Source organism: Cavia porcellus, unplaced genomic scaffold (assembly GCF_034190915.1).
Source record: "Cavia porcellus strain 051 isolate PalLab524CR breed Dunkin Hartley unplaced genomic scaffold, mCavPor4.1 scaffold_3, whole genome shotgun sequence".
In the NCBI taxonomy this organism is placed as follows: domain Eukaryota; kingdom Metazoa; phylum Chordata; class Mammalia; order Rodentia; family Caviidae; genus Cavia; species Cavia porcellus.
In genome coordinates, this window is record NW_026947486.1 from 84,986,259 (window position 1) to 85,004,096 (window position 17,838).

The following is a 17,838-nucleotide window of genomic DNA, read 5'->3' on the forward strand; positions in this document are numbered from 1 at the left end:
CCCTTTAGCCCTTAGCTTATGAATTTATGTTTGGAAGTAATGGCCTGTTTATAAATTGTATAAGAGACAAATTGGTCTGAAACCTCCTTCTCTCCACCCAGCCTTGCACTCAGGTCCAACGGGGTTCAGATAAAGAATATAAAACGCCTCTTTATAAATATACATGCAAAAACATATACCTACTATAGTGCTTTCCGTAATAATGAAAATATACAACTAATTTGAGTCTTTCAAAAGGGAATTGAGTAAGTAAAGAATAATACATTCATGTACTAAATTGCTGCACACACCTATTATGAAGAAGATATATTTGTTCTGGTTAAGGTATGAAGTAAGCTGTGCAAGGGAAAAATAAAGACCAAATTAGAATTGTGGTTGCTTTTGGTGAGTAAAAAGAGCTATGCAACTAGGGAAGAGCAGATAGGCAGAATTCAAGTAGCTTCATAAAGTTTAACTTATTAAGCTTTCTGGCAAGAACACAGATATTCTTACATTATTTTTAACTCTTTCTATGTATCTCAATTATTTAATTTTTCTCAATTATTTGACCAACTTCCTAGGAAATTCGTATTGAAATATAATAAAGTCACTGACAGTGTGTTTCATTATAGTGATTAGAAATTATTTTATGTGTCACATGAGAATGATATATGATATGAGCTCAAATGTCTATGGATAAGATCTCAATGTTAAAGAATATTAATATTTTGAATTAATAAAAGGAAGTTACTTGTTTTGGCATTAGAATCAGGCTAAGTAACATTTAAAAGTGAAAATTGCAAAATATGTATCCTGTTTGGTTCAGCTGGTGACTTAACCTAATGATCATCAGGAAAAATTCACTTCTAGGATTCTACAATGCTATAAAGCTAATGCTAATAACCATTTTTATCCAAGCTTATGATATCTCTGATCAGCAATTTGGTCATTACTCTAATCAGGCCAAACTATGATTATTAATCAAACATATCATTAGTAGCTTCCGTATATCAGGGAATGTGTTGGCTACCAAGAGTGCTACCAAAATCAGTACATTATGGACTTTGTCCTCAAGAAAGGTTCAGCTACCAAGAGAAAGACTGAAATGTAGCCTACAATTCACCTCAGTGCAACACAGTAAGCTCTATAGCAAAGGTTATTAGCAAAGTCCTCTGAGAGAATAACAAAGGCAGCACTTCTGTGGGAGCAAGAGAGACTTTAAAAAATTCACAGAAGACTTGAAATTTGCTCTAATCTTATAGAACAAAAAAAGTAATCAGGCAGAAGCAAAAGTATGACTGAAGGCATATGAAATGAAATAATAAGGCTTACTTTTAGTGACTATTCCAAGGGAACTGGAACATAAGAGTTTAGCCAAGATCATGAGCATTCTCGATTATCATGCATGAGAGTTTGCATTTTGTCCTACAAGTATTAAAGAATTATCAGAGGATTTGAAAGAATAGAGTAGTATGATCAGATTTACACTTTGGAGGGATTGTTGAAGGATAAATAAAAGAAATTAAGCAAGGAGGCAGAAGTCAATAGAATCCAGGCAAAAGCTCAAAAGAGTTTGACTAGGGGGCTGGGCATTTAGCTCAGCGGCATAAGCGCCTGCCTTGCAAATGTGTGGTTGTGAGTTCGATCCCCGGTACCGATAAAAAGAAAAGAAGTGTTTGACTGAGTAAGGGCTGTGATAGTGAGAATGGAAAGACAAAAGGTTAAATTCTATATGTATTTCTATATTACAGTAAACAGCATAATGAGGCAACAAATGAGGAGTAATACTAAACCTTCCAGTTTGGCTGGTCAGAGGTTTTACTGGTAGAACGTAGGAAAGCCATGCTTTAAAAGATAGTAAGTTTGATTAAAAGTGTTAGAAAATATCTATAGGTCCATTCATTGGAAATGTCCATCATCAAGGCTTGTTTGTTGTTTCTCAAAGTGTATCTTGAATCAAATCTCTTCTCTCTGCCTCCAGTTCTCAAACCCTAACCCAAGTCACAATCATCTGTCCCCTATTGGAACAGCCTCCAGACTAATCTTGCTTCCACTCTGGTCCACTTTACACTATATTCTCCATACAGCCTCAGAATAATGTTTTAAAATTATAAATCAGACCTTATCATATTCCTCAAAATCTTTCAATAATTTCTTATGACCTATAGACCAACATTTAGCCATCACATACAGGGCCTTACAGATGTGGTCTCTAAATTGTCTTTCTAAGCTTAGTTCCTACTCCTCTTCCTTTTATTCATTCAGTTTGAACCATGATGGCTTCTTTTTGCTGTACTTTATGCAAAAGAGTGTATTTCCATCTCAGTAAACAGCTTCAGTGACTTAGTGAGTGACTCAGAGAATGGTTGATTGCCACGAACAAAATACTTAATTTCCACGGTGATAGCTCTGGAAGTTCCATTCCCTTGGAGTAATTTGAACAGACCAAAGAAGACCTCAAGAAAGAAGCAATGCAGCAAAGTCCAGAAAAGAGCAACTTAATAATTAATCAAACAAGCTTGGGTGGGTGACAGGAAATATCAGACAAGGACATTAGAAAGCACAGTATATGATTGTGATTCTTACTACTCCATCTCACCTGTAATCAAATGTCATTTTAGAATTTTTCATTAGAGTTTTAATTGTTAGGACCTACTTTCTAACTCAACTGGAAGTTCTGGGGTCATTGTAACTATTCTTCCTTTATGTTCTCCAGAATGACTAGCATAGAACGAGGGACCCAAGCATTTAGTACATGTTCTAAAGACCATGTGAACCGAGATTAAATACAATGAAATAAAATTCAAGAAGGTAAAGATGAAGAAGATCTGGCTTAGTAGAGATAGCAAAAAAAAATTTTTGGTCTGGCCTCAACCTGAGTTGAAAAATTACAGAGTGGTGAAAATATATGGTGAATATTTAAATTTTAAAAAAACACTATTTTAGTAAAAAATATATTGCCACTAATATACTTCAAAATACCCCTCCTCTTTTTTAACATAATGCATTATTTTTGCCACTTTCAAACAGTTCTAAAAAGTTCTCACAAAGCTCTGGAAGTCCTCTTCTGTGAGCATTTATACAAACTGTGATTTAAAAAATACAGTGACTACTGGCAAATGCTGGCAAATGCCATTCAACAGAAAGGCAGGATCATGAAAGCATTACAGTATATCCTTATCCACCTCGTTCACCAGATTTGGCATCATATCACTTCTGGATCTTCCACAAAGCCAAAATGATCATGAAAAATAAACATCTTGAATCAATTTGGGATGTTGAAGCAGCCACAACAATACAGCTAAAAGCCATGTGGGGTCTGAGAGGAGAAACAAGAAGCTAATTCACCCTCCTATGAGCCAGCCAGGGTGTGGTCTGGGAGGCAAGAACACCACCACCACCACCACTGTAAGCAATCAGGTGATTTGGAGAAACACAGGCTGAGTTGATAACTACTGAGAAGTTTTATATATTGTCAAAAGCAGTGTATATGGCATGCTGAATTTTCATAAATGAAAGGAATATGCTGTGTAAAGAGGATCCAGAGCAAGAAAAGGAACATCATCTACTCCAGAGGCCTCTTCACAGCTCAGCTAGTCATTGCCTGGGCTACGGAAACTTCATAGACCAGGTTTTTCTGGTTTTGTACTTCAGATAAATGGAATCATAAAGAGCAAAAAATGCAACTACAGACACTCATGAAAGAGAGCTCTCAGAATTTGCTTTAGAAAGTGGCAAGAATAATCATGTAAGTGTGTTCAAAACAAGAGAGACTATTTTGCAGAAGCTTAATGGCAATGTATCTTTTGGTTTAATAAATGTTAATTTAAATATTCACTAGTTTTCAATCATACTTCATATACATATAGGCTTTATACTTTCACTAGAGTGCTTTATCTATGTCAGGTGCTCAGTAAATGTTTGTTGAAGCAATGGATAAATGACTAACTACAAAAGTCAAAATCAAGCAACACTGATAGAAAGTAATGCTCCAATAACAAGAAGTAGTTTTATTTTGTCTCTGTTGTGGTCATATATCTAAGAGCGCCATGTTACGTTTAGACATTCCAATTTAAGAGAGATATCGCAAATTAGAATAAGTCCATGAACAAAAGATTAAAGTTGTGAGAATTCTAGAAAAATTATCAATCAGTGGAGTTCGACATAATGAAAAGGTGGAGACATATTAAAAACTTTGCAGTGTTTTAAGGATCACTATACAGAAGAAACCATAGAATTTCTTTGTATAACTCTAGCATATAGTGCTACAGGATGGGAGTTATGGACAAGAATCAGCTCAGGATAAGGGAGTACTTTATTACAATAATTTATGTGCTATGCTAGTAGGACTGACTAAAATGATTGTACAACCTTTTTGTTGTTTATTTAGGGGTTTGAGGCTGTTTGTTTTGAGACAAGGTCTCACTATGTAGTGCAGGCTGGCCTTCAACTTGTTTATGTAGCCCAGGCTGGCTCTAACTTACATCAATCCTCCTGCCTCAGCTTCTCAAATGCCTGGATAACAGGTGTGTCCCACCATGCCTGGCTTGATCATACATTTTTATAATGATTTTTTTCAGGCAAATACAGGAAAATCACTAGCAGGATATTGTACGGAGACATTTCTTCATCAAGAGGAAGATTAACATAAAGTGTTTTTCATACTGAATTTTAACCAATTAGTGAGTCCATAAAATAAATTCAGTGGGTAATAACCAGCTTTCTTTCTGTGATAGAGGAGATTGAGCCCAAGGTTTTGTCATTAAGCTACACCCCCAACTCTCTTTTATTTTTTTATTTTGGGAAAGGGTCTCACTAGGTTGCTAAATTCCTTGGGCAGGGTTCAAACTTGTGATCCCTCTGCCTCCGCCTCCCAAGTACTGGGATTACAGTAGTGTGCCACCATGGCCAACTATGAGCAACCTTTTTTTAAAGTGAATTAAAATAGACAATATCCAAGAGCATCACAGAGCAAGAACGTATGTGGCTTTAAGAAGCTTGCTTTAGAAACATGTTGACACGTCTGAATGCATCTCCTCAGTTGCAGCGTAACATGTTTTTCTTCCCACAGCTTGCAATCAAAAATGTTTGAAAACTACTGCACTAGGTCCTCTTTCAGTTTTCAATTTTGGCAGTTCAAAGAACTCTTATCTCTTTGTTGCAGAGATCCAAAATTGCTGTGTACGAGAAAATGTGGTCTTACATGAAATCGGCAGAGCCATCTGTGTTTACCAAAACAACAGCAGATGGGGTGGCCCGAGTGCGGAAGTCCAAGGGAAAGTTTGCCTTCCTGCTGGAATCGACCATGAATGAGTACATTGAGCAGAGAAAACCGTGTGATACGATGAAAGTTGGTGGAAATCTGGATTCCAAAGGCTATGGTGTGGCAACCCCTAAAGGCTCAGCATTAAGGTGGGTGGAATAATATAACAATATCCGTGTTGTTATAGTATTCCACCTACCCTGATGCATTTTGTTGTCATTTTCTTTCTTGTGGATTTTGAGGTAACTTTTAAAAGTTTAAAATCTACAATATTCCATGGAGTTAAATAAGACGGTAAATTATGGTCTCATCTATTTAATGCATCCATTTTTTTAATGTTCTCTCTCTGTGTTGTCCTCTCTGACTGTTTGTTGCTGTTTTAATTTTACAGTTCAACGGCTTTTTCAATTTAAATGGTAAAAGCCAAGTTATGGTGCCATATGTGACGAATGTTAATTGCATGGATGTGGTGTTCTTGTTACTTTTTTTCTCAAAGACAATTTCCCCATCCCGCACACTTCAGTTTTGAGCAAATGTTATCCTCCATGCCACCTTCCAATATTTAACCCTGTATTTGCTGTACAGACATTTTTATAGCTCCACGTTCTGTGAAATTTAGCCAATTTGTCCTCTTGTGCTCCTTTTTATACGTTAACGATTTCCTAAGCATTTGTGCATTTTCTTACAAGTTATGTTTTATCGTTTCAAGAAATGCTGTTAACCTGGCAGTATTAAAACTGAATGAGCAAGGCCTCTTGGACAAATTGAAAAACAAATGGTGGTACGACAAAGGAGAGTGCGGCAGCGGGGGCGGTGACTCCAAGGTCAGCCTCAATGTCACCACAACCGGGTACCCTTAGTGACGAGTAATCGGCAAGACTGTTATCTTATTATTGAGGAGAGAGCACAAGACTCACACATAAAGTGGGATGACCAGGTTATTCCCCTGTTTGGCAGCTTTGGGAACCAGAAAGACTTTAGGCCCACATTTTTGATCTAACTTGGGTCCCTTCTTAAACTCCCAGACAGAGCCCCCCCCTCCATTAACACCTTTCCCTTCCCTGGCACACCACACAGGTTACCTTACAAAGGCCATGATATGGGTTTCAATGCTCTAGGCTTTCAAGAGCCTAAGGCTTTACTGTGAAACTGGCCCCATCTCCCTCAGTTGAGTGATGTATGAAACTAGATCCATCTAGTGAAAAGTCAGGTTACAGTTTCTTTTTTTCTAGAATGTGATGGTCGTTCATAGAAGTTGGTTGATTGAGTAGGGATTGATTTGCTCAATTATGTGTATGAATGTCGAGATGTTGTTCTCTGTATGTGGTGGCCCATTTAGGCTGGCCCCACTTAACTTGAAAACCAAAGAACAAATTGGCTTTCAAGTTAAATGGGGTCTTTCTTCAATAGGTCATCACATATAGAGAATTTTCAATGATATTTTGTGTATTTAAACAAGTGCGCCACCTGTGATATTTTGTGTGTGAATGCTTGATTTGGCTTTTCCTTAGCCATGTTCTTGGCTCAAATAAGTCTAACAGTAATCTAGGCTGCCATCATGAGAAAACTCATCTTACTTGGCATTCCTTTGGTTCTTAACACTCTTTGGGTCTAGAATGAATGAGTAAGCATCATACAAGCAACAAGAAATAAGGGATCATTCAGAAGCCAAGACACCAAGTCATGGAAAGACACACTGGGTAAGTATAGGAGAGGACCTGAAAACAGAATTCTCCATGGCCCGAAGGGTACGAGAATGGTACTGAAGCATGTGAGACCAGCCCTCGTATGATCAAGATATGATGGGCATCTTAAGGTGAACAACAGTGTTTCCCAACCACAGAGCAACAGACAGGCAAGCCAAAACTTTTCTCCTCTACTCTTCTCTTTCCCTCTTCATTCCTCAGGATCCTGATGCAAAAGTTAGTTTGCCAGTCTGCTATATAATATGGGTTTGGAAACACTGATTCAGAGCACTTTCAAATAAATAAATTTAAAAACAACTGACTTCAGCTTATAATCTTACCAGTTATTAGCAAGACCCTTTTATTGTAAAACCTTGATTAAAGAGAACTCACATAACCAGTACCCCAACTAACTGAATTATCCCCCTCAGAACTTCACATTAATGAGAAAGCATCAATAATATCCAAAAAAAGAAGATCTCAAGGAAATGATATTTTTATCGCTTGCCAAGATATAACCTGTGGTTAGATCACATCCAGCTCTTTCTCCTATAACTTCTCTCCATCTGGATTGAGCCACAGACATTAGAGGCTGCTTCACTGAGGCAAGAAACTGGACACAAGCATTTTAAGAAAACATGGCATAGCCAAGAATGAAACAGAAGGGGCATTCTTACTGAAAATTCCATCACTCCTTATGGATTCCAATTAATCAAGGTTTTACTATGTGTCAAAAAGCAGTAACTTCCTACCAGTGTGAACTGATGACACTGACGATTTATCCAAGTTTTCAGTTCATTTGATTTACAGTGGCTAACGTGATACTCAAAGTATTTAGTACTTTCTTTCCAGTCTTTTTCTTGTGCTATTAGCAGGCCACCAAGAGGCTAATTATATCACTGAAGTGAATTGCAGAATGAAAATTAAGCTGGATTGGATGGATACATTGCTCTCATGAACTCACCCTTCATACTCGGCATAGTAAAAAGAAACTGTGGATTGTATCAAGATGGCTCAATGATGTCAAGTGCCCAGAAGTTTCAAATAACCAGATGTTTGATATTATATAAACAAAAAAACTGCACATATTTGGCTTAAAATGTCCTTTTCACCCAGTTATTTTGGTATCATGAAGACCACAAAATTTTAGGCCACCTATTTGCTAATTACAACCAACAAGGGAACATTTTTCTCCTCAGCTAGCACTGCTGCAAAATTATATCAAGTAACTTGATTTCCAGGTCACAATTTCCAGATTATCTGAATTCTGATATGCAAATAGAGGATATTTCAGTAGACCCTAAATATTTGCCACTTTTTTTTTCCATATTGCTACCTGCCAGTCATTTTTCATATTACATTTCTTGGTAATTTCTTCAGTCAATCTTTGAAATAAATCAAACCTTTTCTCAAATATGGATAATAGTATGATCAGTGATGTGCACCCAACAATTGCTAATTCCTTTTCTGGATTACCAAGGAGCTTGCCTTTGTCTTCTCCCTTCTCGTAACCTGCTGTTTTCTGCAAGTAAGCATGAAAATGGGGCAAGAGAGGAATTTGACTCTGTTCTACCACTGGTTGAGAATGATGCTAAATACAAATCAATGGAGAGGGAAGTAGAAATGACAGTGAAAACTTGTGGATTTGGAGCCCTTTAAATAATAAGTTGTGATAAGCTAAACAGGGACCAATCTATGAGTTGATTTTGTATTATTACAGATGGAGACAAGAGAGGTTTGTTAAGTAAATGAAGAATTTAGACTAGACTAGACTATTAATGGGACTTTTCCTTAAGAGAACAAACCCCTTTTCAAATACTGGAAACATTTTATTAGATATTATATTCATTAAAAATTTATCTGCTGAAATAGTTCTCACAAGGACCTCCACGAAGGCAATGTTTTATAGTCAGTTTGAATTATAAAACAGACTTAAATTAATAAGCTGTCATTTTTCAGACCCATTCTGCAATTCACAACTTGCTTTATTCATTCAGACAATCCTTCCCCTCAGTGCAAATCAGTGAAGTTTTACTGTATTAGCAAAATGATTTGAGAATTTAACTTTTTCATTGTACTCTGTCCCCAGTTAATATGATAGTTGACTGTTGAATATACCATCATTTCACAGAGAAAGTGAGACTCAGAGATATTGGTGACTTTGAGAAGGTCACACAGCTAATGCTGCCAAAATCTCTGCTGACTTTCAGGGTCACCTCTTGTGATAATAATGCAGACAGCTATTTATTGCATGTATCCATCCAATGAGTAATGTCAGTCTGGTTGCATGTGGTATGTTTCCATAAGAATCAAGTCCAATTTCAATTACCTTGGTAACTAGGCAAATGGCATATTTAAGCCATTTCAGGCTTCAGTCCTGATTACTAAAAATGACAATAATCACAAAGTCTGACATTTGTAAGTGCTTTTACTTTTTCAGAAATACCTCTGTACCTATTATCTCTGAAACCACAAGAGGAAGAAATACTTGCTCTACTTATCTCTCTGTCTCAATCTAACAACCTTTAAATAATGAAAAATGGATAATTATGTTAAATTGTTGACTTTTTCCTCTATGGATTGAGCCATTATACATTCTGAGCCTATTTTAGAAAAATCACTGTATCGTGGAAAATATCAGCAATTTTTCAGGCTCTTGTAAATGTATACATGCTTAAACTAATGTAACGGATATTTTATTAATTTTTTTTTGAATACAAGAAATTTAGGACAAAATCAATAACTGTAATTGGATCTACAGGCCAGAACCAAAATATTGCTTGGCTTTACCAGTTTCTCAACCTGAACTAATAAGGCCTAAGCAAAGTACACTTGCTTCCCTTGATGGACTATAAATGCAGAGACAAAGATCACAGAAATTAGAATTGTAGTTCAGAAATTTTTAACCTGAAAATCACCCTTTTATGTTAGTGCTTTCTTATAGTATGTGTGCAAATGTAGTAAGAGCCAGCAGGTTGTGTCAAGGATAAAGCCAGATCACCAGAGGTTTGTGACACAGCCAGTGAAAGTCTGTCACTATGAATCACAGTAGAATGGGGATTTAGCTGCTGAATTACCATAAAGATATGTCAGCTGCTTTCTACAGCTGCTTGTTGCTTCAAGTTTTTATAGTCTTCTAGTTCTTCCACCCACACAGTTTTATTTCCTTAATCTCAGGTAAAGGGTGCAAGCTTGACTTTCCCATCTAGCTTTAATTTGCTGGAGAAAGTGGGGTCAGTAACACAACGTATTTGGAGAGGATGAGAAGTTACTATAACCTATACCAACCTCATCCAAGATTTGTATTTGGCTTTAGTTCTACCCAGGTATTTAAGTAGACTTCGGTTATCCATATCTTCTAAATTGAAAAACAGCAGGTATTGTGCACTTTGGTGAACAATGGAACAGTATATTAAATGGAACCATTCTGACCCTCCTTGACTTCAATGAAAATTGAAGGACAGGTGATTACTTTACTGGTAAAGCATTTAAAGTGAAAAAAGGAACAAAGGAGGATCATGTGGTTAAATCTTCATTATTTTCAATAAATGGTAAAGGGGCCAGGGGATTTAGCTTAGTGGCACAAGGGCCTGCTTGGCAAGTGCGAGGTTGTGAGTTTGACTCCTGGCACCCCCCAAAAAACAAATAAGTAAGTAAATATATGGTAAGATCATTGTTATGACTTAGTATTGATATAGAAGTGCAGTTCAGATATAGAAAGACTGTAAGAAACTGACTTATGTGCATCATACATGTTGGGAGAAAAAAGGAAATTTTTTGATAGATTCAAAAACTGTATGCAATTAAAATTGTGATTACTTTCATGTGGATGCTTTTATGGTAACTAAACATGTTTGTTCTCTTAAGAAATTCAAACAGGTTCCTCTCTTTTCTGAGCTACCTTTTGTTTAAAATTCCATGCATTTGCTTAGCAAATCTCTTCTATTCAAAGATAACAAAACGTGACACTTGAGACAGCCTACTTCCAAATTCCTCAGCACCCTAGTTGGTGGAGCTTAGACAAATGACATTGTAACTGTATTTCCCATTGTATAAATGAGAGCTTCAGTTTGTTATGTATTTATTCTTCTGTGTATGTCTAAAATTGTCCTCTCCTATGCTACCATCTCTTAATTACTTCTCTTCCACACCCAGAATTCTTTGACATTCTTAGGCCTTGGGTAATGGATATGAATCTGAATCTGCTTTTACCTGCAACAAAATGGACTTTTTACTGGCAGGAGCCATCGCTAAAGGTAGAAATTTTGGATACCCAAAAGGGTTAACATGGATCCCAATGACTCTTTATTGACACTGTTATGTGTGTAGGCAAGAATCATTACAGATCGATGGCTCTTCCTGGGTCTTAGCAGAAGTTCCTGTGAATCCCCAAGACTGGTTTGAGATCAAGGAGTAGGGTGAGTATGTTATGATCTTCGTTGGTTTGCATGTTTCTGTGCTGGTACTGCCTCCTGGAAATATGAAGAACCTGACAGTTTTCTTCCCTGGTAGTGACTAAATTTGCTCCTTGAACTTACTCACTCAGGTCTTCTTGCCAACAGCAAATCCTCAAAATTCTTTTTTTTCTCAAATGGCTGCTTCAAGCAAGGAACCTATTGCCTTAAGAACTGTGGCTGCCAAAGCATTGAGTTTTCCAAATGATGCTAAAGAATAAATTCTACTACGAGAAAACAATGTAAAATCCAGAAAGAAAATCTTTTTAGAATACTCCATCTGTGACTTTTCAAAACTGACTATGTGGTCTTAACATGGGTTCTATGATTAGGGCATGACTGTTTGTCTTTGGTGTTATCCTGATAACATGAATGTGTTTCTTATTGACAAATAACGACCAAATATCCAACATCATAGCTACAGAAAGAGCAGCACGAGTGAAAAATTTGAAGGTAAGAATGATGTCATCCACTTGCCAAGAGGAAAGACACCATTGCAGAGGCAAAGATTGAAGTGGTGCATATCTGTGCTCTGTCTTCCCCTTGAAGACGAAATCATTTGGTTTGTTTTTATTTTGAGAGGTTGCAGAACCACTCAGACTGAAAGGTAGGACAGCCATGGAAAAGAAACATGAAGAATTTGATGCAACTGAAAAACATTTATTTAGGGTGGGAGCTGGGGCTGGTAAAGTAGGGTGGGTGCAAATTTCTTTTTTGGAGAACAACTAAAATTCTTTTGGCTTCTAGAGAGCGGTATAGCATTTGGCCCTCGGCACATGAGGCTGATATCTATTGGTCAGAGGTGGCAAAAATGGGATCCAAGTGCTGGATTCAACTTTTTGCTTAATTACATCTGGCACTGATATGAAAACATTTCAAAATGTAGACCCAAGGCAATAGCATACTTTTAAATATATGTACACTATGTATATATAAAAATGTATACACATACATACACACACTATTACATATGCACGTGTTTATATGTATTACATATATAGTAAGACTACTAGTGTGTCCTGTTAACATCACTACTGCAAATTCAGATGAGATATGTATATGCTACAATGTGTGTTAGAGGAGAATGATAGATACTGTTGGCATGGCAACCAGTAGCCAGCTTTCAGATCTGATATCTAGACACCATTTTTGGAATCTATATTTAGATATATGCTAGGACTGATTATTTTTCAATGGCTATTAGAGAAAAAGAGGAGGTAGCACCCATAAAATCAAATTCTCAATGCATATTTTGCTTCAAGTCAGGGGAATGTGCTAGATGCCTTCAGAAACACTTACCCTTTGTTTTTCTGGTAAACTCAAATGATGCAAGCATATAACAGGAGTTTAAAGTTGTGACCCAGTGACATAGATGTCTTCAGAAGCACTCATAATTTGAGCTTCTGACCTCTGTTGGTGCCATGAAAATGAACTCAAGAAAACACGCATACACAGTAAAACCCAACCAGATTTGGTAGTTTGAATTTTTAATTTGTGTTAACATAGAATTTTCAAGTGATTCATACCTATCATGTGCTTAGGAAAATATCTGTGATCATATCATAACTAAAATTGCCTTTGCCAGCTTAGTAGCCTCCCTGATCCTCTTTCCTTTATCAGGGATATATTGGTTATGCTCTTCTTAGAGAACTTCAGCTGTGTGCAATAGTCCACAACCAGTGATTTTGGATTCTGATTCTACAAAAGGAAGCTGGACAGAAGTCTAGCTTAACAGAAATTCATCAGTGAAATTCACAACTTGTAAAATCATAGACTGTGTTGTTTTAAGTACCACTGGCTTTCGCCACATACCTTCAAGTTGCTTCTGGGTCTGCTGTGTTAGCACAGATGTTCCTCAATAGGTTTCAGTCACCAGCATTGTTAGGCTCTTAATACAATGACTTAAATGACTTACAGGTTTGAACTCCTAATGTTATATGCATGCATTACTGAATTTGCTCTTTGCAGTTATATTAAATTATGATTTCATAAATAAGGAGTGAAATAGATTTGAGCTGCATTTGTGAACTATATGATTATAAATATACTCTCAGAGAGAGAGAGTTTCTAACAGCTAAATACTGCATAACTCTGCAAATCACTGCATATGCTCCTGAGGAATGAGGGTCACCTAGATAGTCTGAGTTCAGTAATGCCAGCAGTCACATGTGTAAATACTCCCATACTGGAGAAAGTTTAGGGTGACCCAAGGAGAGAAGGACTGAATGTGAAAAGAATCAAATAACGATTTTTAAAGGGCTCCAGGTATGAGTGTATTCTAGAGAATGGTTTGAACTGCCGTGGCCTCCAAACACTGCTACATGGAGAGATCAATACATTCACTACAGGGGCTGGGGATTTAGCTCAGCGGCATAAGCGCCTGCCTTGCAAGCAGGCAGTCATGAGTTTGATCTCGGGTACCAATAAAAAGACAAAAAAAAAAAAAAGACATTCACTACACATATCCCAAGTTATTCCACAGAAAAGAATATAAAGGACTACATAGCAAACCCTATTATTAAAAAAAATCTTTTCTTGCTTGATCATCAATTGGCTTCAGCTAAATTGAGATAGACCAACCTGGACAAAGATGGCTGTGCCTATCTATAAATGCCTTTTAAGTGCTGAGTAAAGCTAGGTTTTCACCAGACAAGACTGGAGTAAGCAATTGGGAAGAGTGGCTTGTCAGCATGAAAATCTGAAGTGACATCAGGGAAAATGACCAAAAAAAGCTGGCAAGTTGGCATAAATCTGTAACACCACCCAGCTACTCAGGAAGCTATAGTAGAAGGATCACAAGCTAGTCTAGCTTTGACAATTTAATGAGACCTTTTCTCCAGAAGCAAAGCTTTTTAAATTTCTAAATAAAGGGTGGGAAAACAGGTTGGGGCTGTAGCTCAATGCTTCCCAAGTTCAATCCCCTTTACTGTATTTCTTGAAAAATCAGAAAAAGGAAAGATCACTGTTCTTCCTCCACTAGGCCAGATACTGGTAATACTGAAGAATTCAAAACATCACTAGATACCAAGAAACAAGTTTTAGTAACTAGTGCAAATGTTTGCATCAGGGATACGGTGAAGTAAGGTCTTCCAGCTCAGATTGTGATCAGTTTCCATTTTCATCATCCACATACTGTGTTGTCAGACCAGTTTCTAATTCAGTATGCAAATGTACTGTCCTTGCTCATCTATTTCTTTTATGTCTTGTGATCTTGTCTTCCTCTGTAACCTACATATTTACACATATATCTATCCCTTCTAAGGGCACCATTAAAGGTCTTCTGCTAGCATTAATTAAACAGGCATTTGCACTTTTAGGTGTCCCTGGTGAAAAAGAAACAAAGCCATTTAGAGCAGAATGTGTCCCACAGTCTCTTGTGTGGATAAATCATACTATAACCTGGGTTCCTGTATTTTTCAGGCCCAGACTCATATCATAGCCCAAAAATCCTCTCCCAACAGTTTTTGATCACCAGATTATTTGGAGGAATCGGTTTGGTAATTAATTCACAAGACTATCCAATTTTTGTCACTTTCCCCTTTGTTTCTTGTAAGGAATTCAGCATGGCTCCTGGCTACTTTATTTGCTATTTTTAGTATTTCTGGAAATAAACATTCTGAATTGGGCAGTTCTTTTTAAGTATATCAAAAGTCATATTTATTTTGATCTTTTACATAAACAGTATATACTTTCACAGAAGTAAAAATACCACTGTATTCTTACATTAATACTGTTTCCAAAATACATTATTTACCATTACAAGATAGCACTGATGATTTGAAGTGGGTGCTTGGTATATCCCAGAACTGCTTTAGAATTGAGACACCTACCACCTATGAACACACTGTTTTTTAACTGCCTTATTGCCAGATGTAAATGGAAGAGACAGAAATTTATATCATCCGATCTTTGCTTCAAAAACAGAACTCATTATCAAGGTACTAGGAGTTACCCTATATAAAAATAAGCATATGTACCTGCATAATTATTTCCCACAATCAGGAATCAACATCCTGACACAGCTCAGCATTCCCTCCACATATTTTTAAATGGCTATCCAATTTGCATTTTCTCATGCTCTCTCCATATGAGCCACATGCACTTTTATGGCTTAGATTCCATAGAATATTTGCTTTTGGAGAAATTTGCATTTTTACCTACATCCAAACAGTTTTTAAATATAACAGAATCAAGAGTTTTTATTTGTAAATAGTTACCCTCTGCTTCATTTCCTATTTTTCAAAAAGACTTATGTTTCAACAAAACATGTTTCTCAAACTTACAGATGTGAAAATCTCGTGGTAGAATCTCAGTTATGAATCAGAAAAACAACTTTGGAAGGGGGGATTTTTCCCAGACCCCTACAATTAATTCACAAAGTCCTCTTGTTTTTTTCCTAAGCTTGCTGAACCATGACTTTGCCTTAGGAGGGCTCTAGTCAGCAAAAAATTCATAGCAAGCCCTTGAGGGGGAGAATGCTTGACTAATTTCCGTGATAGCCATCTGACCTACTTTGTTTAATTCTCTTTTTTCTCCATTAAGGTGAATACAATAAATATTTCTGACTCATAATTCTCTCAGGTACCAGATAAGGGCCTGTAGTAATTGCTTGAAACACTACCCTGAAAACATATCACTTCATCACAGTAAAAGGCCCCAGCTGCAAAATATGCCCTTGCTCATTTGATAGTGATTTGGAGAATCATGATCCCTAAAGAAAAAAAAAATCATTGTGAACATCTAAGCCTGAAGAACAAAAACAAGGGCAGCTGCTACCCTGTTTTGTGTTCCACTGGAAAAAGCACAGAGAGCAATGTGTATTAATTTGCCTTCTGGCCTGCCCCATAATTTGCTGTAGTGGTTTGAGCACATTGATTAACCTATCTGCGTCTCAGTTTCTTTATTCATTAAATGCAGGGATACCACAGCTTTACCTTCTTAGGGTAATCATTAAACTTGAACAATAATTATTAAAGGTAATAGGCTGACAAAGTTTAAAAAATCCCTAAAAGATAGTTATCAATTTAGCTCTTGAGAAAAGTATAATTGTAAATGTAGGTGCATAAGCCAAGGTCCCTGCCTTTGAAAAGCAAACAGTCCAGTGGGGATCACAGACATTGACATAAATGATAAAGCATGATAGAGCGTGATGGCGGGGAGAGAAAATATTGGAAGAACAAAAATGTTTTCATGAAGCAAGTGACGTTTAAAATGACCAAATGCCCACCTAATTTCCTTTTCTTCAAAGTACCATCATATGTGTTTGTGTTTGTGAGTGTGAATGTGTGTTTATGTGCATGGATGTGTGTGTGTGTTTGTGTATTGGTGGAGAATATATCAAAACACTTAGTTGATTTGGTTTGGGCTAGGCAATATGCCTAATAAACTGCAATAAGAAAAATCAGTGTGTAGATAAAAGCAGTTTGCCTCTGCCATCTTGGAAATGTAGTCTATACCACAGCAAGATGGAGTTCTAGGAACTTTAGCATTTAAGGTATTTTATTTACTTGGCAGCTATCCTAACCTCACTGAGTGGTATTATCTGTGATTTCTGATTACAGCTCTTATATGCTCTTTGGCAGTGCTGCTACTTGAATTATTTGTTTTCTTCTCTCATTTTTATTTAGACATTCCCAAATGCACATTGGTACTCTGCCAGATTTCATAAACCTTGTAATTTATTTTCCAATCAGAGACTAAATTTTTAGCAGAATGTTATTTGTCCAAATTCTCTAATACCTTCCAGTATCCCAGAGGAGATCTGGATGCTCTGATGCCTGCTTTGTCAACCTCGGTATTATTGTGAAGTTCTCTGCTACATTTTAGGGTGTGTAGCAGCATCCCTGGCCTCTACTCACTGAATGTCTACGGCATACCCCCCCCCCACAGTCATAATAACAAACAATAATACCAAGCACTACCAAATGTCTCCTGGAGTAAAAAATGCCCCCCAGTTGAGGACCATTGCTCTAAAGTAACCTCCACCATTACTGCATATGTCATGGGAGTGAAGAGCAGCTACAGCCATTCTGTGAAAGCCACTGGATGGAAAAACAAGGATGGGCCAGAAGTCAGATACCAAGTTGCTTACTGATGTGCTAACCCTGGGTTTTGGCAAAAGTGTATATAGTGGCATCCCAGGATACACCCCTAGTAGATGAAAAGATTTTCCTCCTCTAAAATTAGTGCTTCCTAAACTTTATGTCCCAGGACCTTTTTATATTCCCCCAAAAAATGAGAACCCCAAAGGATTACATTTATGTGTTATAGCTATTAATGTTTACCACATCAGAAATGAAAACTGAAAAATGTTAAAGGACTTATTCATTCATCTAAAAATAATATGCCAGCATGTTAACATGAATATACTTTTGGTGGAAACAATTATAGTTTTCCCAAACAAAAGTAATATTGATAAGAGTGCTATTGGCCTGCATTTCTGCAAATATCTTTTACA

The 17,838-nt window shown here is 36.9% G+C and overlaps 1 protein-coding gene across 3 annotated transcripts in view; it reads left to right on the forward strand.

Moving 5' to 3' along the window:
- The window catches only part of Gria3 (glutamate ionotropic receptor AMPA type subunit 3), a 282,023-nt gene that overhangs the window by 252,165 nt on the left and 12,020 nt on the right, over positions 1-17,838 (forward strand). For 2 of the 3 annotated variants that reach the window (XR_010046642.1, XM_003465594.5), the window contains exons 13-14: positions 5,144-5,391; positions 5,952-6,066. Coding sequence is in view for 2 of the 3 variants with exons in the window: in XM_003465594.5 (XP_003465642.2) it covers positions 5,144-5,391; positions 5,952-6,066 (363 nt within the window). In the remaining variant the exon portion in view is untranslated. The remainder of the gene's footprint in view (positions 1-5,143; positions 5,392-5,951; positions 6,067-17,838) is intronic. The other variant, XM_063246354.1, reaches the window with a different exon arrangement.